Here is a 23,877-nt window from a genome sequence, read left to right as displayed (position 1 = left end):
ACCTCTGCGATGTGCTATGACTGTTACTTGTTTATCTTATGGCACCAAAAAGTATGCTGGCCTCTCTCAGCAGAGATGAGACATGACCTCAGCTTGAAAACCAGCCTTCTGGTTAAGCACTGCACTTAAGTAAGTACACAACATGAGTGGAGCCAAGGGTTTCAAGTGGTTACACTTACCCAGCACTGCACGCAAGCACTCCAGTGCATTAAGGACTAACTCAACACAGAAGAGTTTTAGGAAAACCAGTCAAAAACTAGGAGCAATGGGACAAAGTGAATGAGAAGACACCCAACCACATTTAACCATTGCCACCATGAAGCTGGCAGAACATACAGCTACAATAGTTTACGCTGCCAGCACAGAAGGAATTAATAGTCAAGTTAATATTAGACAGGAGTAGCTTTGCAAGTCTGCTCAGGACTGTCTCCCAGGCCCAGGAGCCACTGGCTGGGCAGCTGCAGGAGAACCAGTCTGACAGGACCCTGGAGTCAGTGGAGAGAAGGTAAAGCGAAAAGCAGCAAATGGTGGTGTTTTGAGACAGCAGCATCATAGGAAACTACACTTTGCAACAGCAGTATGATATATCCAGGCATCAATGGTGGTTTGGAAAGGCCTGAACAGTCCGGTGTCACTATCCGTTGTCTCGGTGTGTCAGATGCAGCCTGCGGTGGGAATGAGCTGGGTAAGTACCACCGGCTGCATCAGCAGCTGACCCAGGGTACAACTAAAGCAACATGAGCTTTTTTTTTTTTTTTTTCTGGAAACTGGGAAACAGGTCTAATTCTGGGAATTCTGATGAGTCTCAACTTTGAAGAGCAGGACAAAATGGGACCAGACCCAAACTGCAGTCCAATAGAAACCACCTGGCCTCTGCCTGCTTGTTTCTCAGCCGGCAGAAACCCTGAGTAACTCAGCGGCTCCGGCCGCTCCCCGCAGCTCGCCCGGGCCAGCCCCGGGAGGCCGTGGTCGGTCAGGGGCTGCAGTCAGGGCGGCAGATCTACTCAGGCCGCCTCGCCGGGGCCGGCAGCAGCTTCAGCAAACCCCACCGACCCTGCTCACGCAGGTGAGCGGCGGCGCCGCAGCCCCAGTTACCTCAGGGACGGCTCCCCGCACCCCGCTCGGAGCTGAGGACCCGCTGCTTCCCCGCCCGGCGCCGCCAGGAGGGAGTTTCTCAGCGCGGGCAGGTGGTGCCGTTCCACCGCCTCCCCCGCCCGTCCCGCCCCGCCGCAACGGGGCAGCCCGAACACCCGGTTCGGAGCGGCGTCGCCGCTTCCCGCCTCAGCGGCTGCCTCTCACCGGAGACCGCCGCAAGCAACAGGTCTGTGTGTTCCCCCGCCCCTCCGTGCGTGAGTGTGTCAGGCGAACAAAGGGGCTGAGCGCGGCCCCGCGTCCCCCCCGCACAGCGGCCGCCCGGCCCCCTCCGCCAGCCCGGCCCCCGCGCTTCAGCCATTTGCGTCGCCTGGCATCGCCTCACCGCTCCCCCCACCTCCCGCTTCTCCTTCCCGGCCTCCCCACGCCGGCTCCCGCTCCTGTGGGCAGGGCGGCGGGGCCGCCGTGCTGCCAGCACCGAGGCGGGGCGGAGGGAGCTTCCCTAGAGCGACGCGGGGCTCGCCGGCTGCCGCCGAAAGGTAAGCGCCTGCACGCCCGCCCTGCCGGGAGGACAGCGGGGAGGCAGCGCAGCGCGGCGCCGGGCCGGGCACGTCCGTCTCGGGGCCAGGGCCAGTGCCCGGGACGTGCCCACACACCCCCGGCCCTCCGCCGCCGAGCCGCCGGGGAGGATTGATGCCGGTATCAGCCGATCGCGACGCGGAGCCACGGGAGCCGTGTGTCGGGGGCTGGAGCACCGTCGGGTTTAATCGAGCTTTTCTCTTCCCTTAGTCCTCCTTAATCCAGCTCCCCTGGGCAGGAGGGAGGCCGGGCACATCCCCTTGACCATTCTCCGTATGTCGCAGAGGAGCCTAACATGATGCCTGCGGTTTTTGTTTTTGTTTTGTTTTGTTTTTTTTTTTTTTTTTTTTGTTTTTTTTTTTTTTTTAATGCTGCTGGCCTATTAAAAATCTAAATTACTCTTTACACCGACTTTTAGGGATGTGTAGCAGCAGCAGTAGATTGCTTTCCGCTGTGAATTCTTTATGGTAATTCTTCCCCATCCTACTAAAAGCAGGCAGTGGTGCAAGCCCTGGGTGCACACACACGGCTTTGCAGGGTGGGAGGTGCTGATGTCTGAGGAAAAGTCCTGCTGAATTTCGTTTGTCCGGAGCTGGTATGTTTTTATATCTGGTCCTTTAAAGCAATGAAAAAACGGCTCCCAAACTTATATGTGGTGCAGAAAATGTCAGTGTTAAATCCTATAGCCAAGTTTTTTTCACTCATCAATACAAAAAAAACCCAACAAAACATTCTAGGAATAATATTCTGTAAAGCTTTTCCACAGCAACTAAATTCAACAATAGAAAACTAGAACAAAAAAAAAAATAGAAAAAAGTAGGGCAATAAAAAGTAGAATAGCAATAAAATAGAACAATCTTCTATATGATCTGAGGAGCTAAAGAGCTCCTCTGTTTTTCAGAGACTTAACCATCTGTCTCCCAAAAAGGAATTAAATGGACTGTTAATGGAAAATAATAATTAAATTGTCACTAGTACTGACAAAGAATAATTTGCTCCCTGGGTTAACTCTCTGGCCCATCCTGCCTGTTCTGGATTCTCCTCTTCCCAGAGCCCATCACACAGCATTTATTCACTCTTTAATTAGGACATCCAGTGCATGCCAGTGGGATCCTCCGGTCACCCAGTGCTAATGGCACTGTCTGATGGGAACCTGCCAACGAGACAGGACTGGTCCCTTGTCTGCCCCAGCTCCTGGCAGCAGTGGCACTGAAATCAGTGGTGAAACTCTTAGGAGCTGGAGTTAGCAGGACTGTGCCTTGGTAATACTGAAAGACTGAAATCCTTAATAGCTTCCTTTCTTCTAGGAATGCTTTGCTTGCATCGCTTTTCAGTGCAACATGTAGTCCAAATAGGTGGACAGATTTGAAATGTCAATAAATATTAGAGCACCATTATTTGGCAGGAACACTCAATGAAAGCCATTAACTGGCTTTACTATAGTAAAGCAGGATTACAGTATTTAGGGCTGGCCTAGGTTACCGTAGAGACAGTGATGTGGTTAGATGACTGGATCCAGATCCTACTTACTGGGGGTTTCAGCATCCTGTAGGATCCTGTTGCAAGAGGATATTAAGGGCAGCTGGCTGCTAAAGAAGGGTATAATAAAACATGAAAGGAAATCCTGCAATTTATTTTAAAGTAGAATGAAACTCTTTTTTTTTTCTTTTAATGTGTCTTGTGAGATCATGTATGGATTTTGCAGGGATTTTGCTGTTTATCCCTACTGAGATTCTGCAGCATTGTGGTTAGGAGGCTGTTTCTTTCCTGTGGAAAGAAGCTGAGAAGTCATTTTATGCCACTTCACATCCTTGGAAATAACCATTTGAAAAATGTGCTAGTTTTCATTGTGTATGATCTCATTAGCCTTCTTGGGACATGACATTTTTATGACTGCTATTTTACTTTTCAATGGAATTGTCATTATCTGTTCTTTCTGCTTCATTCTTGGTCTCAGTGTTGTTTTGTCAGAGAACAGGCATGATTAGCTCTTCTCATTGAAGAAGAATTATGTTGTAGCAGTTCAGGATTTGACCTGACCTGTGACTGAGCTGTCACTGAGCAAGAAGGGACCCTGCTCCTTCCCTAGCCTGGGCCATACACTCCTGCCTCCTTCCTTCTGCCAGCACTTGTAACCAGGTGGCAATACAGTGAATGGGTAGAGATTTTGCCTTCCTCCTGCAGTTAGTTAAACAAACAGTTTATGTACATAGATGTTTGCATTATGAGGGGGGCTGGTCCTATGACCAGAACATTTAAATCTGCCTGTAACTCTCTGCTGGATTGGGCGCCCCCACACCTTGCTTTCCTTGACAGTGCTGACAATTCTGTAGCCTTTCTCTGTCCTCATCCTAAAATGCTCCTTAGATGCTAACAGGCAGTTTTGGCTTTGAAAGAATTAGGAGACTGGGTCAGTATTGTATATGGTTGATTGAGTGTTAATGCAAAAAAAAGAGTTGAGTATGTCTTTTGTTTTGTGCTGCACATTTGGTACTTTTCAGTTTCCTATACCTCATCAGTGAGGATGGCAGGCATTCATGATCGGTTAAGTCAGTTTATTTAATGCAAAACAAGCTGAAAAAAATCCAGTAGTTCTCCAGATTTTGCACTGTGTGTCAGAGGGAGAAGAAAGATGTGTCACATAAATGCTTTTCAGGTGCAATGTTTCAGGAACTGCCATTGCTGTGCCTCTAGCTAAAACAGACAGGTTGACAGCCTTTTTTAATTCACTCGGAAACACGCCAGAAACTGCAACCTTTCCATACAAATCCACATAAGTTGGACAAGCAGCTTCCATGCTGTTATGTTGTCTGTCACAACATGATTTGCATTAATTAATAAAAATGAAGTTATTTTACACGTACACATTCACAGATTAGCACAAGCTGTTTGTTGTTTTTCTGGACACTGCTTCCTCCAGGAGTATTTAAGGAGCAGAGTAAGTTTTGCATGTGGATCCCCAGCTGCTGGAAGGCTCCTGGGCTTCTGAATCATTTCAGACTATTAACCTGTCAGAGATCTGCAGTAACTTTTTTTTTTTCTTTTTCTTGGCAGCAGTTCTGCTTCCTCTCTCCCTCTTTTGTAAGCAGATTGGAAGAACAGGCCCTAAGCTGTGGAGATAAACTATTATTTCTGTGACCCATATTTTAAAGTGTTAGACAGTAAGACCGAGAAGCCAACCCTTTGCTACAGGAATGACACACGAACAACAAATGTTCTGATTCCGTCAGTCAAAGACGAGTCTCTTCATGGGAGAGCTCCCCTCTTATCCTGTAGCTTTCTTTCATCTCTCCTTTACTGCAGCTCCCTGCATTGCTGCAGTTCAAAAAAAGCTACTATACACATTTGTATGTCCAGTGTAGGAAATCCAGATGCTCGTGAAGTTAATGGGGTGGGATTTAAAGTGATGTCAGACTCTGGCCTTATCAGAAAGCTCTGTGAAGCTTAGGTGGAAGTTTCCAGCTGCAGGCTACTAGCACAAGCCTTGTCTCTCCAAAGCCATGGAAATGGGCAGTACACAGACAGCGTATTTCTGGTTTAATACCAAGTGAAGGAGTTTTGTTTTCACAGCAGATGCAGATACAGTAAAGTCAATGTCATTTGAGTGTATTGCTTTGTGAGTTTTGGAGTTAGTACCATATGTCCCAAGAAGTTTTACGCTGTAAAATAGGAAAAGGAGGGCAAAGACTCTTCATGTGCATTCATATGATAAAATTCCATGCTGCTGCTTCTTGTTGGTCAGGATGAGGTCTGTACCACTCATTCTCTGTGACAGAAGACGAAAAGGCCTTGATGATGGGCAACAGTATTGCAAGGATCTATTAGATTGTTTGCCCAATGCCTGGACAGTATCCCTGCTGAGATATTTTGCAGTCTTATGGGGAAATAAATACTTCTATTGCACCCCCAAAATGAGGGATCTTTTCATAGCTGCGTGGCTGAAAAGCTTCCATATCTCATTGGAGATATTGTTGGTGTGTATCTAAAATCTCTCCCTAGTCAGAAGCAACCAAACTTTAGTCCTATGAGTGAACTATCAAAATCTGAAAATGGTCAAGGACCACAAACCAGGATCCTTGAATCTGTGCCTCTTCTCACACCTCCCAATCCTAACTATAAAACCAAACACCTCTCTGCATCACATCCTGATTTGAAGGTCTTACTTCTTACTCCAGGTCCTGACACTGTCCAGCTCTGCCCAGATTGCTACCCAACAAATGCAAGAATAGCACCGTGACTGTCACACATGATGCAAATTTAACTGCATGTTATTAACAAGCCTTTACCCTGTAGCACTTAAAAAAGGACATGGCTGATCATAGTTTAGTAAGTCATAGTACAATCTTTACTTCTTCTCTGTGTCGGGAAGTCCAAAAGCAGATGGGACAGTCCTAAGGTAGCTGTGATCATCACCCTTCACGATTATGCTGCCAGTCTGTATGTCTCTTCACAAAGAGTATGGATCACTTTGGGAAAACAGAATGCTGCCAAGTCAGCAGATATAGAAGTGTAGAAGATAAAGAAGTGAAGTCCAAAGTGAAAAGCAGCATGGATATTTCTTCAAGGTGTCCAAGATGATCCATTTGACACCTGATTTTCCATCAAGGTCATTGGCCAAAACAGAGAAACCATATAGATGTAAAACAAATGATTTGAGCAGAAAAATGCTTGGGCTTAATTCAGCCAGAAGTTATTGACTTGGTACAGGAGTAAAATTCTTTGGCCTGTTCTTGATGGAAAAAGATTAGATAACCAGGCAGTCTTTTAAGATGCCTGAACTTAAAGGACAGAACTGTTACCTATCTGCACTGTTAAATGGAAAAAAAAATATTGAGAGACATATTGAATTGCTTGCACTAAATAATAAATGTAAAAGCTGAGTATAGTCAGAGAAATCAGCACAGACAGAGAGGCTTTGCCTGAATACCCAGGCTTAGCATATGAAATTCACATTATAGTAAAAAAATGTTATGCATCCAATACAGAAAGTGTCAGGCCATGGAAATAAGAGTATTTCAATAGAAACCTATTTCATTTCTGTCTCAGAATAATCAAAACCTGTTACCTTCTAGTAATGATAACAGCATGCATTACACTCAATTTTCTCTTCTTCCCCTGTTTGGTTCTGATGACCACGTGGAGTAGCCTCCTATTTTGTTAAGCCCCCAGTCACATAGTTGCTGCTAAAAGCATTCTCACTGCTATGTGAAATCTGCATTGACAGCGTACAGGTATTTCTGACAGTAAAGTGTTGCCACAAAAGTACCTATGACTCTAGCATATGTTTCTGCTTTGAGATCAGCAAAAGCATTTTTCAATCCTAGCACAAGCCGTGGTGGCTTGGATCTCCAGTATAACTGAGCCCTGCCCCACCAAAGGCAATGGGAAGGACAGAAAGTTCCCTTTCATTGGCGCAGAACCCTGGATTCTTCTTTTTCTCCCTCAGTAATATTTTTTATTGTTTCAGTGAAAAGTAGTACAGCTTTAGTCTGAAGGAGGGTAACCCTGCTCTCATAGTCTTGATGGTTTGGGCACTCAGTTGACATTTGGGGGTTTTAATTTTGTCAGGCAAAGGGAGAAGCACTGACAAGTTTCCCACAGGGCTTAGTCAGAGCTCTAACCATTGTAGAGAAAGGAAAAGTAGCAACAAGAGTCAGTAGTGTTACCTTTTAAAATAGTTTAGGTTTATTTCAGGGAGGATTCTGGGTTGAGGCAGCCACAGCAAGAACTAACACCTCTTGATAGTACAAGTTAAGCACTTCACCACCGGTCTTGGGTATTTTTCTACTGGCTACCCCTTGGTAGCTCTTATGGTGGTTATAGAGGATCCTGATCAGGTGGCATCTAATGACCTACATGATGCATATGGGTACAGAACCTGTCCATATGTTCCAGATTCCATTCCAGGAGCTGCTTACAGGTAGATCAGCAACACTGTACAGCTCAGATACACAACCTTCACCTCTGCCCTTGCAGGAGAACTGGGAGGTGCATCCCACCCACAGATCAGTTCTGGGTAGGAATATGGCCTCAGGCCTGCCCCATTTCTCTCCACCTTGGCCTGGTTTCCATGAAATAATAAATAAGAGAAGTCAGACTCCCATGAGTCACCTCATAGTTCACAGTTATAGGCCCAACAGCAAACTCTACCAGCAGCACTTCTGCCATGGCAGAGAGAAGTCTGTGCAAGTTAATTCTTTTCCTCCTTTCAGATTAGGGCTGTCATGCAGGAGGTTTTGGGTTTTTTTTTTTTTCTCTCTCTGATCTGGCTGTCTTAGGACTTAGATCTCTGCTGCATTGCCATCTGCCAGATAAAACTACCCTCAAAATCAGCCTTTGCCATGTTTAGCATTGCGGCAAGTCCCTCCGTCTTTGAATCCAGTCCAAAGTCTGCGTAGAGATAATGTCTGCAGAAACTATTTTGTAAATCTAACTAGATGTAGTGTAATTTTTAGCTGTGGCTAGAGTGAATATAAACCTTAAGAGTGAAAAATGTATCTGGGCAAAGAAACAATATATGATTTCCAAAAATGAGAAGAATGCCATTCACAATGTATCTGAAGGGCCTCTGCCCTTCTCTTGCTTAATTCATTAAGAAATCAGTGAGCCTATTCAGTCTTTAAAAGTGGGGCTTTTTTTCCCTTTAAGTACCTGATTTAGAACTTATCTGGAAAAAGAAGTGTTTTCATTTTTCTCTTCTCTAGAAGTTTTCCTTTCTATTCCTAGGCATAAGTCTCAGAAGAATGGAACTCAGTTGGCTTTCCTTTGAAGTCCATTGTTACTTCTCAAATTCTGTCTTTCTCAAGCACAATGGTGAGGTACTTTGGCAGTTTTCTGGTGCTTTGAGTTCTTTAATCTGTATGTCCTTTCCATAATGATATTAAAAGCAAAACCTAGTTTTATCTTATGCAAGGAATTTAATCTCCTGAAAATATATTGGCCCATCTTCTGTATTAAATGCAACATATAGCACAGGTGTTGCAATAATACAGTATATTAATGGAGATCCAGTGCTGTTCTGGAATGCAAAACCAAGCCTGACTCTTATTTTATGTAGAAAAATCTATCTGAAGAAATCTGCTGGTTTGCTTGATTTGTCTTCTCTGGATATTCTCTTCTTCGTGTATTAGTACCAACATTGCCAAAGTGTTCTCAGAGACTTTGATCATGTTTGCAATTATTTATTTGTTGACAACACTGTTAAATGATGAAAAGCATTTCTGCAATCAGCATTGCAGCAGTTCGCCCCACTAACACTCAAAAGAGGCTTTAAATCATCACAAGCTGATGCTTTGCTTGATATCAGTGCTACAGAATTTAAGGTTAGAAAGGATCACTAGAACAGATAGTCTGCTCCTGTCAAATTTTATTCCTCCTGGACTCGCAAGTGCCTTCCAGCAAGGCACACACTCCTGATCTCCTTTGTCACATCAGGATAAGGGTCTTCCAATGTCAGATCAAATGTCCACCTAGCCCAGCAGCCTGCCTCGCACATGGACCATAATCCAGTATTGAAAAAAACATACCAGGGTAAAAATATGTATTTTCCCATGGGATACTACTTCATCTTTGAATATTAATATTTTGGCCATTTTCCAGCTCAGGATCCTCCTAAGCTAGACACTGTTTTAGTGTTTAGTATGTATTTGGTCACCTTCAACAGATTTCCCTTCCTTGAGCTCCTTCTTCACTTTTCCCATCAATTAATGTAAACTTTCAGTATCCGCAATGTGCTGTGGTAGTATTTTTTTTATTCTTGGTAGTGTAAATATTTTGCTTTGTTTATGCTTCCACCCCTAGGTTTGTATAGGGCTTTCTCCACCAGCCTAATCAGTATGCAGAATTTTCATGTGCCCACACTTACGCACAGTCATCAAGTCCCAGAGCAAACATACCAAGCTCTGAAGAAGTGTCAGCACTGCACTTCTCAGGCTGGCTCTACCTGTTCTCCAAGCTACTGGCACAAGCCACCTTCACTCCAAAGCCATGGAAGTGTGGCTGTGAGGTAGTGCCTAAGCCAGGCATGACCTCTCTGCTTGGAATCTGGCTCGAGACAGGCGTATGCTGTGTGCACACAGAGTAAGCTTGTGTCTGGTTGCAGAGTGCTGTTGTCTCTCACTGGAGTGTTTTTCTACAGCTCTTCGGTAATTTGGTACTTTTCTCTGTCCTCACAGATTTTTAAATACTACTTTCAAAATGTAAAGCCTGGAACATCCATCCATCCATCCATCCATCCATCCATCCATCCATCCATCCATCCATCATGTTCCACTGCAAACCTATCAATGCTATAGATGAAAAGTAACCTTCTCCCTACAGTTACTCCCTATTTCCCAGTATACACATTCAAGGACTGCATTCCCCTTTTCAGCTCTAGCACTATGCTGGTGTATTAGGTACAGCTGTTCATCTAATGTAGTGTTAGCTGGGTCCAGATATGATGAAAATAACCAGACTTCAGTTTATCACAGACAAAACCACATACTCCCACCTTATGTCTAGAACTGTAATCACAAGGCCATTTCTAGAATTAGCAGCAATTCTCAATAAAAAGTTTTGTTACATTCAGTGTGGTATTGCTGTGCCATTATCTCCTGATCTGTGCTGCATTAGTGATGAAGACATCACATCAGCCCTGGAGTTTTCCCCAAAGGTATTGTAATCACCCCAAACCTTGTTTCTGACTGGTTTTTTTTGTTTGTTTGTTTTGTTGTTTTTTGTTTGTTTGTGGTGTTGTTTTTTGGTTTTTGGTTTTTTTTTGTTGTTTTTTTTGGCGTTGTTTTGGGTTTTTTTCAGATTCCTTTATTCTAAGAGCTATTAGAAAGGACTTGCACTTAAGCTTTGCTACATTTTGCTTTTGTGGGAGTGTTATTTCCTTTTTGGTATGAGAACTCCTGAGAGACACTGCTCCTCCCTGACTACTTCTGAAGAGTCTAAACTGGCAGGAACTCAAAAAGATAGTTTCCTTTTCAGTGAATGTTTGTCTCTATGGGTATCACTGTTAAGAAGCCTTTTCTTTGGCTCATAACAACTGTTTAGAACTTGTATATTTTTAGTTTAGATTTTCTAGCTATAATATCGATTTCATCAGGATCTCAGTAATATTTTTATTATGACTTACTTCCTTTCTCTCTTCCCCTCCGCCCAGATACACACAGCCTTTTCTTCCTCCAAGTTCCTGATGAGGAACTGCTGCCCACATGTTTCTTGTGTGGTCTGTAATCAGAAGCTGCATTTCTTAAATGTTTATTTTCCATTATAGTTGTATGAAAATTTTGCAGTTATGAGATTAAAGTATTCATACCTCCATTACATGTTGTGAGAAAATTATAGCACCTTGAGAGGTCACAAGAAAGCTACACAGGTAACTTGAGCATGGATGCAATACTACAAAAAGCATATATCCAGTAGGCAAGGCATGTCACTGTTGTAACCCCAATTTTGAGCACCTCTAATTTTAAAAAAGGAAAAGAAAAAGTGCATCCTTCCTGCAATATTTCTTGACGTGGGCCGTTGAAAGACAATTATTTTTTTCTTACAAGCAGGGGCTTAATCAAGCAGTTATGATTTAGAGTTTGAATCTGTAATAGGATGCAAGATTCCATGTGCTGCAAGCACTTTCAGAAAAGTGGCATCTCTCTTTATGCTCCAGATGTTTCCCCAGCTAGGAAGATACCATTCTTTAACCTAAATTTCACAGATCTACTCAATAAGCAGGAGTGTAACAGATCATTTTTATAAGTACACAAACCTCTCTGCACTTGACTCTGCCTTCCAGAAGATTTTGCCCTCTCGTGGGCTGAGCTGGATGTCTTCACTTTGCAAGATAATACTGCCCAGTTCTACTTTTAACAGTCGTATTTTAGTTTTTAAAATAAATACAAAGGATGTTTTCTCTCTTTTGATGATCTTGCCTCTTTGGACTCCTTAATCATCTCAATCAGATGACGCCCCTATCCCGAGGGAGTTCTGTGCTGGGGTAAAATTTGGCAGTACAAGTTTTTACAAAAGCATTTCCTGGACTAAAGTGGAGCAGACCGGCATTCTGTCAGTTCTGAACTGGTGTAGTGTCTCTTGGGGAGGATAGCCTGCTTATGTAAATTAGAGTTGCTTATGATAGGGAAAGCACTGCTTTTATTTACCCTGAGACTGAGTCAGAGCAGTTTCCATTTGTGAACTGGAGAGCAGTAACCCAGTTCCTCCCACATGTGCATATTCCCCAGAGAAAGTGGGTCTTGCTAGAGGACAGGGTTCAGGTCAAAGTTTATTGGCACTGCACACAGAAACATAAAAAACAACGAAGAACGAGCATGTAATTGGATTTTATCAGAAGAACTGCCAAATGAATACAGTGCCAGGAAACCTTACCTGCAGCTCTTCATTACAGTTCCTCTGTCAGAAAAAGCTACACCTTCTTGTCTGTGGTGTTGCTTGAGCACGGTCTCACAGCATCTGAGGTCAGGGGCACATATCCAGGATATTCTAAGTGTGTCATTGCCAAGTCTGTAAATACAGTTCATGTTTGTTGGCAGTTCCTCTGTCCATTAACATTACATCATCCCTAGACCAAACCCATGATAATGAAAACAGTTTCAGTCCAAGTAACTCAGCTTGTGGTTTAAAAGTCCCCAGTATAAAAGGTGACATCAGTCCACAGATGCCATGTACTCCGAACAGCTTGCTTCCTTTTCCAGTACCTATCCTGTTTGTGAGTTTTGAAAGAAGTGCTAAAACCAAGTTTGTTTTAAGCCAAATGAGATTGCTAGGAGCTCAGATCCTTTTGAATCAGCACAGCTAGCAAGTATATCTGCAATTCTGTAATTTTTGAATGTTCTGTGTCACCAGAACAGCAAAACAACTCTTTGATCACTGTAGATAAAAAAGGGAATGAAGAAGGAGTTCAGTATTTTGTTTCCATCAGTCCCTTTCAGCTTCTTCCTGTTTTATACCAAGTCCATGACCTTTTAACTTGGATGGGTCATGTTGCTCAATAATGGGAAGGTTCCACAACTTCTCTGAATTGTTTTTTCAGCTTCATCTTTGTGTAATTCCTATACTTTGTTTTCAGCTAGACAAAGGTGCTGACACTGCTAGAGCAGCCATTGCTGTCATTGACAAAGTCCTCCAAACCCTCTTTTAGCTTTTCTGAGCCTTCAGCTTCCCCGTGGAGTTCCTTGTTGCCTAAATGGCATGAGATACTGATTCAAATCTTCCTCATGATCAGCATGAATTTCAACATATTCTTGGTAGTTGGCTTTAAATATACCAGGAGACAATTTTCTGCTAAATTCTGCTGCTTGCCATTAGCAAGCTGTACCATCAGTCCTTCTTTCTCCTTGTAATTCCTCAAGAGAAGTTTAAGACAGGTCTTTGTTAGGACTATGGTAGGCTTCTTTCTAAATAACATTTCTGTTTCAAGTCAAACTGATAAGCCACGAAGATATCTGAAAATGAGAAAAGGTGTGATTGAGGAGACTCTCACCTTTTTTATTTTCATTACTCGAGAAAGTTGAGAAGATTGCTTTTTCTGCATGATGTTTTTAACAACTGTGAATATTCTAATTTGTGATTTTCCTTTGAGACATGATGCAAGAAATACCTTTCAACATACAGAGATATTATTGGTATTGCAGTTACTGTTTCTGACTTCTCACATTTAGTCACCTACACCTTTTATTTTTGGTAGCATTCTCTTTCATTCTTCCTGTATAGTTTCACTTGCAAAATCAAGCAGTAGACTGAGAGCTTGAAACTATTTTCAGCTACTATTTTCTTCTTGTAGAGGTGGAAAATAAGTAGGAGAAGTGCTCTCAGAAGTGAGGTGTGTTTGGATCATAATATTGAAAACAATGGGGGAAAGTACATCAGCACCCTTTGAATGTTCATGGTTGAGAAGGTCAAGCTATCCAGAACTGTAGCAAGATGAGTTGAGTATCAGGGCACTCAGTCCGAGAAAGTGCAGAGGAGGCACAAAATGTTTCAGTTAGGTACTTACGTTACAAATTATATTACGCTGGTAGCAATTTTCTTAATATAGCAGTACATCAGAGCTTGATATTCTAGGTGTTTTTCTAACCACCTCCATTTGACCTTCGTCATTTCACCAGTGTCTATTACCGTAGCTGCCCTCAAAGGAAGCTGATCGTCAGGGCTCTGGAAGGCCTGGAGCAGAAAGTAAATTAATCTCAATGTCTACAGCATAATAAATGGGAATAAAAATGATTACATAGTAAATTCAGTACCATGAAGACTCACTGAAAAACAAAATGACATCGACAGGGATGGTGCTCTGTTTAAATTACTAATGAATTAGTGTATCTTCCACAGACACACCAAGTGAACACACAGACCACTGCATTTCTCCTTGTCTAGTTAAAGCTGCAGAAAAGTCACTAAAATTTAACCTACTGAGTTTGGGTCTGGACCTCAGGAAATTTGCCACTAAGGCTATCCAAAGTTCATAAAATGTCATAGTAAAGTTCCTAAGTGCCAGATTTTTGAACACCCAGATGAGAAATGCAAAGTTTCTGAAATCTGCTCATCCTAGTAAGGAGTTTTCAAATGCTCTTGAAACCTGGTTATGGTCTCAAGGGCTCAGATATCCAGAAATCAAACCTCAGTATTGATTTCTTGCCTACCTGAATGTGATCAAACGTAGTAGAAAGTCCTTCAGAGACCAAGTGCACAAAACAAAAACCTGTAAGCGAAGACTGATACTATCATTTAAGTGAACCTTGTTTACACAAGTATGGGCTTCTAGGCTTCACATCTGTGTCAAGAGTTTTCAGACAATGTCACTTACCAATTACGCTTTCATGAAAAAAGCATCAAAAAGTTAGATTATCCTAATATTAATTTAATAGGGTAAATAAATCATCTGCTGAAAGGAGGTCACAAGGCATATTCTACAGAGAAACGAGTGTTCCTTGGAGACTGAAAAACCTGCCAATGGAAATTTTAATGGAAATTAATAACCTCCTTAAAAATAGAATCAGAGCTGCAAATACTTATTAAATGAAATTAAGTACTTTTGGACAATTTTCATGCATCATTCATCAGTACTTAAACCGAGCCTGGGAAATTCATAAACAAACATGAGGCAAACAAATTGCACTTTGTTAAATTCTGAAAACTAGATTTGTGAAATGAAGATGCTGCTGGGTGATGATTGTGCTGACAGGGACTAACCTACTTACAGCTGTGCCCTGCAGCCTGCCATTTTCCCAGAAGAAACTTCATGTTCTAATTATCTATGGTGATTTTTGCTCGTTTCTCCTTTTTATTAAAAGAAGCCATAAATCTTTCAGACATGACCCAGTCCCTGTGAATTCTGATTTACATCTTGCTAATGCTGTTAGGTACATGTCAGATTGCTTTTGTCATAACAGCAAAAAAAAGTCCTTTGATGTGTTTTGTAAACAATTAGAATCTATTATACCTCTGGTCACTTTAGGATACTGTAGATATCCTGTTACAGGAAGCATAACTCTAGTAATCCCAAGCTCCTGAGTGAACTGAGAATGTATCCGTTTTTAAACTCATCATCTTTTTACACTTTCTTTTCAACAGGGGGAACGCACATGTGGAGCAGTGATATGAAGAAACCTTCACGAAGGTCATGTAAAGGGAAACTTGGCTAGTGGAGAATCTCCTTCCAGAATAGATGGCGACCACTGCCTTCCACTGAAGTAGCTGCACAAGGTGAATAGAACTATTACAGCACTGCTCAGTGTCTGCCTTTCAAGGACGTTTTAGTCATTGTCCAGCACAGTGTAGGGACCAGTTGTCATGGGAAGGACGCTGTGCATGCAAACTGCTTAAAATTTTTGCATAACAACAGGAAAACCAGAATCGATTTTTAGGGTACCGAGGTGCTCCTCGGGGCGATTCCCCCCCCGCCCCCTCCCCCCAGAAAGCGGTCAGGCAGTCAGCCCTCGGCAGCGGGAGGATGGGTCGTGCGGGGAAAGGAGAAGCGCGGGTTTAGCCCCGGAACCAGAGGCAGCTCCGCCTGCGGGAGCGGCGGCTCCGAGCAGCAGAAGCGGGAGGGAAGCCGGCAAGGGGAAGCCGGCAAGGGGGAGCGAGCCCGGCCACGGGAAGCTGAGCGCTCTCCGGTCTCCTCCGCAGGTGATGGCCTTTCCGCTGCGGCCCAGAGCCCTCCGCACGGGCGCAGCAGCCCGCCGGCGCAGCTAGCGCGGCTCCATGGAGGGCAGCGGGGCAGCCGAGGAGGAGGAGAGCGGGGCCGGGCCCGGCGCCCCCCCGCCGCCGCCACCGCCCACCCCGGCCGCCCCCTGCGGCTTCAGCTCCTCCCTCTGCTTCAGCGCCAGCGCTGCCGAGCCGCAGCCGCCCGCCGCCGGCGGCCGGGTGGTGCAGAGCCAGTGGGAGATCAACAACGCCGCCTGCCAGCCGGAGGAGGAGGACGAGGAGGCGGTGGGGACGCGGGAGCGGCCGGCGGAGGAGCCCGACCTGGTGATCGAGGTGTCGGGGCGTCGCATCCGGGCACACAAGTCTGTGCTGGCGGCCAAGAGTGACTACTTTCGTGCCCGCGCCTCACGGGACGTCCTGCAGGTGAAGGGGGTGAGTTACGGGGCGCTGCGGCTCCTCATCGACTACGTGTACACAGCCCGCATGGGCGAAGTGCGGCACGACAACCTGGCCGAGGTGGTGAGCGGCGCCCGTGTCCTCCAGATGCCATGCGCCCTGCACTGTGCCGCTGAGGCCATGCGTGCCCAGCTCTGCCTCGATAACTGCTACCAGCTTCTCTGCCTGGCCAAGAAGCAGCGGCTGGCGGAGCTGCGGGAGGCCGCCTACCGCTTCATGAGTGACCACTACCTGGAAGTGCTGCGGGAGCCCGGCGTCTATGGCCGCCTCAGTGGCACTGAGCGGGACCTCATCCTGCAGCGACGCATGGAGGCTGGCCGGCCCTGCTTGCTGGTGGCTGAGGTCAGTGATGCCTTTGAGCGGCTGGGTGGCGGCAGCCGGCCACAGAGCCGCGAGAGCAGTCGACCGCAGAGTCCCTCCTCCGTGGTGTCACTGGAGGAGAGTGGCGCCCTCATCCACTGCTACCAGGAGGCCAGCGGTGAGTGGAGGGTGCTGACGCGCCTGCCCGAGGAGGCTAATGCCAAGGGCTGCGCCATGTGTGTCCTCCACAACTACCTCTTCCTAGCAGGGGGCATCATAGCGGGTCCAGCAGGCAGTGAGCCCCGGGCCCGCCTTTCTGACAAGGTCTTCTGCTACAACCCCCTCACCGACACCTGGAGCCAGGTGCGGCCACTGACTCAGCCTCGCTCGCAGCTCAAGCTCCTGGCCCTGGATGGTTACCTCTACGCCGTGGGGGGTGAGTGCCTGTTCACTGTAGAGAGGTACGACCCACGGGTTGACCGCTGGAGCCCTGTGGCACCCTTGCCCAAGGGTGCCTTTGCTGTGGCTCACGAGGCCACCACCTGCAACGGGGAGATCTATGTGTCGGGAGGCTCCCTCTTCTATCGCCTGCTCAAGTATGACCCCAAGCGTGATGAGTGGCAAGAGTGCCCTTACAATAGCAGCCGCCGACGCTCTGCTGACATGGTGGCCTTCAAGAGCTTCATCTACCGCTTTGACGTGAGCAGTGGCCGTGGTGGGGAGCAGGGCCCAGGCAGTGGGACTGGTGGTGGTGTCGAAGTTTTCCGGTACAACACGGTGGCCAAGCGCTGGAGCCAGTGTGCCAACCTGCGGCCCAGTGGTGGCCCCATCCAGCCCTTCCGCTGCGCCCCCTTGGGCAACACCATCTACTGCGTCAACCGGACCGGCACCCTCCGCTTCAGCCTAGCCCAGGATGGTGAGGTGGAAGCGGATGGTGGACTCAAGGGCACCTTTGACAGGGAACTTCTTAAAGCTCCCTTGGATGTCAGGGGTCTCCTCCTACCCTTCGTGCTCACCCTGCCTGAGAGACTGGACAAAGCTGGGGATCAGGAGGGCTCCTTCCCGCTGTGAGGTGACCAGCCTGGCTCTGACTTCCCGAGTGTGGAGCTGGGTTGCAGCTGTGGGGTACCCACAAACTCCCCTCACTACAGAGGTGATCCTCTCTGGGGTGTCTGCAGAGAGAAGGGGCTCCTCCTTTCCTCCTCTCTGCTCCCAAGATGTTGATCTGGAGCCACTAGGTTGTAACTCTGTTGTAACTCTTCTCATGTTTGCTGTACTTTATGTGAAAAGCTGAGCACATGAAAGGAAAAGCTGCTATAAAGGATAATCTCTGGATTACATTTGTGCCAATTCCCAATCTGAGAAAACTTTTTTACCCCTGGATCTTTAAAAAAATCCTGACAACAGTGTCATGATGGGATATTACTGTGAGTGTTGGTTGTGTGTTTACATATAGTTGCAATCTGGGATGGAGATTTTCTGCCATTTGTTTTCATTCTTTCTGAGATGATACCGAGGGGTAAACACTGCTGGCAATGTAGTTTAGCTACATTTGTTTTTATGTTAAACCAAGTATTTACTGTGTTAGAAAACTATAGGAAGATTATCTCCATCACAGCCTTTCATTTCTGGCGCAATAGATGGTTTAAGGAAGACATGGCACTGTGTGGTCTCAGGAATTTGAACCACAATGAATGATGTAACATATACCAGACTCTAAAAGTTTTAGACAACACAAATGTGTGCCACATGTTCGTATTTGGAATACAAAAAAAAAAAAGGCAAGTTACCTTTTTAAAATGCGGCATATTATAGCAGAAATGAAATGTTGATATGTTCTTTATTTGAAAAAGGCAATGGTTTCTGTATAAAAAGACATTGTTTTATTACCTTTTTTATCAGAGATTTTAAATGTAACAAAAATGACCTGAAGCTATTCAGGCTGCAACTGATTGACATGACCGTGTATGCCACTAGAGCTGGGGGAAATATTTTGTACTTCATCTGCTCTTTAATTAACTGCAGGTCAAGGAAAATTAACCTAAACTAAATGTAAATTCTTTGAAACTGACTGCAGATAGCTTTAAAGTTTCACTGTATGTTCAGTATCCTGTGGCAAGAGGCTTTTCCAACTTGGTGCAAGACCATCAAAGGAGGATGTGGAAAATAGGAATGCCCTACACATGTTGATTATGTTGTGCGCTAGCATGATGTTATTTCCTATCTTTTGATTGAGAGACTGCTTTATTTATTTCGATCTGCTGTAATCAATAAGTCCTTGTTAACTGCAGCACGAGCTGATGGCGTACGCTGTCATTGGGATTCTGAACCACCCAAGAGTGCTGTTTAGGAGCAGCTTCCTAACAAGATGAAACTGTTTCGTACAAAGCTTCCTCCTGCCTGTGGAAAGCTGGAGCATACTTTTTGTCATGTCACACAGAACTGGAAAGGCGTAAACCATCCACACAGACAGACTATATTGAAAAGGGCACATGCATTTATTTTATACATTTTATATTAAAAAGTCAATAGGCAAGGCAAATGTTTTAGCTTTATGGTAGATCACTGAGAAACCTTTTCTGAAAAACAGAACTGGTGTTTTTGCTATTGGTAATTCAGCCTGGAACTGGCATGGACTGTGGAAGGGAATTGTCTATACTTAAAGCTCTAGTATATTTTAGAAAGACATAGGGACTTTACATCAAAGAAAGCAGATCTTTTTATGTTTTATTAAGATGTTTCTGTTAAACAGGACATTAGCATTCTTATACATTATTGCTACATCCAAAGGAAGGCAGCAGGCTCTGTCCTGAGAGACATCATCGTCACAAAAGGAAATAGTGAAGTTTATCAATACTTCTTTCCTTCACTTCATGTTTTCTTTCCTTTTTTTTTTCCCTTTTTTCCATGTCTTGCACAGGGTTTTAACACAGCTGTTCTGATTAGCCATCCTGTAGAAAATAGTGGTCCAGTCCTAAAAGTTCTTAGCTAAGTGACTCTGTTCCCTAGTGAGTTAATTAAAGCATCGCCTGGGTAGGAGCTGTAGGCCTGCAGAGTGTGACACTTATCTTAGCCTCTGTACAGGTTGGTGCAGTGGAATTTAATACCACAGATGGCACATTTGTTAGGGATTCACAAAGAAATTGATTTTTTTCGCTGAATGATGGACTTAGTTCTCAGACAAGAATCCTTGCAAACGTTGACTCTAAATGAAATTACAGTATTGTAGCTTGCGCAGGAAAGAAAAACGATGTGTTTGCCTTCAGCATCATTTTTATGTTAACTGCAGAAAATATTTCAAGTTGTGTAGTGGGACACTTAGGTGCATACTTAAACTAAAGACAGAAGTGCTAGGCCAGATTTTGAATTAGTAGAGTCATCAGGAACACACAATGAAGTGTCTGTTTTACCTTGAAATACAATACGATTTCATAGTTCAAAATATTATGTAGTATAGATGTTATAGTACAGCCTAGTGAGGAATCAAGTCAGCTTTTGCATTCCTATTAATTAAGCATTTTCATTCCTACTAGTGCATGAAAATGCTTCTGAATAAGTTTTGAGAATGATTTAAGCTGTGAAAATATACTACAGACTTCCGGGAAAGAATGAAGCATATCCTTTCTTCTAACATTTGTTGCTGTACACAAGGAAGAAATACATTTGGAAATAATTTTTACAGTAACAAGCATTCTATGAACCTGCAGTGGTTTGTAATTTTGCTAGCTCCTGTTGTTAGAAAAGGTTGAATCAAGTGCTTACCCGCTTTCACTGTTTGCACAGTGTGAGGGCAGAGTCTGGTGTTCATTAGTAGCTGTCTGTCAAACCTGTTTCCTTTGTACACTGCATAATCACAGCCTGATGATTGACAACAGAGACATGTTTCTAACCAGATTTCCTACTCTGTGGCCTCTGTTTCCTCCCTGTTAAGCTTGAGGCAGGTTTGCTGAGAGTTGTTTTTCCCCCAGTTACCAAAAAAAGACCCACAAAAAAAACAACAAACCACAACACACCAGAACTCTCCAGTTTAAGTTAAGCTGAGCAGCCACTGTCCCTTTGACATGCAGAGGTGCTGAGCAGCTCCCCTCCACCCCTCCAGAGCTGCTCACATCTGAGCAGTTGGCACCTACCCAGCTACTGCCTAAACTCCTTTGAAACTAGATGATTTGATATGCAGAAGCTACTGGTGTAATATGTTTTTATGGTACAAACTAAAGGGCCAGACCGCTGTCAGATTGTGTTTGCATATGTTTTGCTTTTAAAACAGAGCTATTTTATCTAATAGCCTGAAGGCTACTGCATTTGCATGAGAACGTGAAGATATGTGTTCACTTTCTTAGCCTGCAAGGATTCAATCCACATCTCTCACCACCTGATTAGCAGTGGATTGAAGGACATCTCGAAGCTAAGTATTTATGCATTTTGTATTATATACTAATTGGCTAAAAATCTCAGAAATGATTGAGGTAGGTAAATTCAAACCCTCATAGTCACGGAGTGATCTGAAGCTAGCTGGAGAGACATAGTCCTCTCTGCTGTTTTTCCTCTCCATGATTCACAGTTGTCTTCTCCCATTTTTCGTAGAATATGCAGAAGATGATAATTTTTGTGCTTCCTCCTCCGTAAAGTACTCCCGTTTTCAGGGTCATCTGCTAGACGACATAGGCTTGAATTCCCTTAAGCTGAGGAAGTACTCCCGTTTCATGTGTATGTTTGTTCTCAAATCTAGGTGATTATTTAGGAGAAGAGTATTGGGACCACCTTTTACAGCTCTTTTTCTGGGATGAACCTCATGCAGATCCTCAGAAAACGTACACAGGCTCCTGCACACTGAGTTCTGGGTAGATTCCAGCCTCCAGCTCCTGGATGGGTAATTCAGGACACATTTAGTACGTCGGTGCGCCTGGACAAGTTTTCTTCTGTGGAAAGCTTTTCCAGACAGGCTCTGTATTTTGGGTTGCCAGTCTGAGGTGTGGGACTCCATGCGCTGTACTGGGAGGCCAAGCAGGGAATTTGATTCTCAGGGCAATGCCTTGGTGAAGAGGTGTTGCAGTGCCTAACATGGAAATGCCTGAAGCCTTCATTGCATCTAAAACTAAACCCTTGCTTGAATAAAGAAACAAGCCTTCTTAGCAAAGACTAATAACAGATGTAAATTTGCTATTTCCATCTATTGACTGGTTCTGTAAAAAGAAATCTTAATTGCAGCAAAGGCATTTGTACAAATTCTGTTTACACTTGGAAACTGAATCAAAGGAAAACTTGGCAAAAGAAATAACCTTATTTGATCAAAACAGGCACTGTTAAGCAACATGGAAAGGATGCTAATCATCCCCATTAATGAATAAAATCATGCATAGCTGATGTAAATTCTGTCCACCAAAAAAAGTGTAAATAAAACCTGCTAAAATTTAAAGTGGTGAAAGAATAAATGATTCACATGAAAACTGTAACTCTCCTGTGCTGATTGATTGGTTCTCAGAGTGTTGTATCCTGAATATCATTATTCATGAGTGGCCTGTTGCTTTTCCTGCTTTGCGGTATCCATTCCATTGACTGCTCCACAGGTGCGTTACCCTTCATTATCACAAAGCTCAACAGTGGTACTGGGGTGATTTGCTTTGTGTCTGGACTGACATGTAGTGCTTTCTACTTGAACAAACTCAGAAGATTTAGACAGAATAGTATCCCAGTGGCACTGCTTCTGGGAAACTTCAGAAAGCACATGAAGGGGAAATGGTAGTACCATTCAGCAGTTGTAGGAACAAGCATTTAATTAATTTCTTGTTTTGTCTGCCATTATTGTATGCACCAGATTCGCACTGGATTTAAGAGAACATCTTTGTGTAGCTGTTACCAGTATGAGCCCGAGTACTATTGTAGCAAAGTATATTTTTATTTAAGTATATTGACTGCCTCAGCTCCTACTCTGAGGTAATTTAAGTTTATAATAGATCCACACATTTAGTAGATTACTGGAACTATTCCGACTTCAGCATTACTGCTAAGAGCAGAGATTGATGCACAAGGTCAGTAGAATTGTACGCTCAGAATCTAGAATCACACACTTTTCCTTCATTTTGACCTGCTGAATGCTGTCGTAAGAGCTGCTGGAATGAACCCATCGGTGTTAGGAATCAGCAGGCTGTTCTGGAGCCTCTCTGACTTTTAGAAATCACTCCATGGGAAGAAATGTGAGTGTGGGGCAGAGGGATAGAAGAGAGGAGTTAGAAGTCAAAAATACCTACTTAATATCCAGTTGAAACAAAAAAATAGTGGGGATGGGAAACCAGAGTTGGTACTTGAGACAGTGATAACTACAGGACCAATTTTTTCCAAATTTTTCTCAAGCAGCCCGAGTTTTTACCAGTTATGTTGTTAGTCTTATCATTTTGTACCTGCAATGCATCTCAAACAGCCGCAGTGTTTAATAAGCTACTTTTTGGATGGATCTTGTGCTTTGCTTTTAAGTCTTAGTGGATAAACCTTGGACAAATTTGTGAAATCATGAAATAACAATGTCGATGCCGTCACTTACAACAGATTAACTAATGCCAATGCTTTAGACACTGTTCACAATTCAGGTGAATTATATGTGTAACTGATGTATTAACAGTTTCATTTTTGAAGTATATATAAGTAAAGCTTTTTATGTACTCCAATTTATGCTGTATTGAAATAAATACATACAAAAAGCTTATGTTCCCCCTTAGTGATCTCTGGCTAATTGGTGTTTTTTCTTTGTCATCCATCTAACCAGTAAACAGTATTATGTTTGTTCTTATCATAAAGCAAAGACAAAATTTAATGGATTATCACAAAGGGAAAATCTTTAGAAAATGTTTCTAAGCCTAAGCAAAAGGGAATATTTTCATTTCACAGTGCCCTGGGTATTTGGAACATGAAATATTCTGCGGTGAAAGCACTTTCCTAAATGCAGATTAGCATAAGATCCAGTTCAGTTAATTTTTTTTTTCTTGTCAATATGTTAATGTACATTATTTATTGCTAATGATACCAAACTGGGAGGTGCTGTTGATGTTCTTTGAGGGACAAGTGGCCTTGCAGAGGGATCTAGACAGATGGGAGCATTGAGCTGTGATTAATGGGATGAAATTGAACAAATCCAAATGCTGGATTCTGCACCTGGGATGGAGTAACGCTGGGCACCAGTATAAACAGGCAGAGGAGTGGCTGGAGAGCAGCCCTGCAGAAAGGATCTGGGGATGCTGGCTGACAGCAGCTCTATGTGAGTCAGCAGCGTGTCCCAGCAGCCAAGAAGGCAAACTGCATCCTGGGTTGCATCAA

The 23,877-nt window shown here is 44.0% G+C and overlaps 1 protein-coding gene across 3 annotated transcripts; it reads left to right on the top strand.

Moving 5' to 3' along the window:
• Positions 1 to 482: 482 nt before the first annotated feature.
• KBTBD11 (kelch repeat and BTB domain containing 11) lies at positions 483 to 23,264 on the top strand. Of its 3 annotated transcripts, none has more exons than XM_071807006.1 (3): positions 483 to 685; positions 15,241 to 15,372; positions 15,796 to 23,264. In XM_071807006.1, exon 3 carries the CDS (start codon positions 15,871 to 15,873, stop codon positions 17,638 to 17,640), a length of 1,770 nt encoding a protein of 589 aa, XP_071663107.1. In that variant the 5' UTR covers positions 483 to 685; positions 15,241 to 15,372; positions 15,796 to 15,870; the 3' UTR covers positions 17,641 to 23,264. The 3 variants fall into 3 exon arrangements, with proteins under 3 accessions (XP_071663107.1, XP_065690265.1, XP_065690264.1); XM_065834193.2 differs by lacking the exon at positions 483 to 685 and adding an exon at positions 904 to 1,321; XM_065834192.2 differs by lacking the exon at positions 483 to 685 and adding an exon at positions 1,355 to 1,631.
• Positions 23,265 to 23,877: the final 613 nt, after the last annotated feature.

Source organism: Patagioenas fasciata, chromosome 3, assembly GCF_037038585.1.
Source record: "Patagioenas fasciata isolate bPatFas1 chromosome 3, bPatFas1.hap1, whole genome shotgun sequence".
NCBI lineage: Eukaryota > Metazoa > Chordata > Aves > Columbiformes > Columbidae > Patagioenas > Patagioenas fasciata.
Note: the sequence above shows the minus strand (reverse complement) of the source record. Positions and strands in the feature narration are given on the sequence as shown.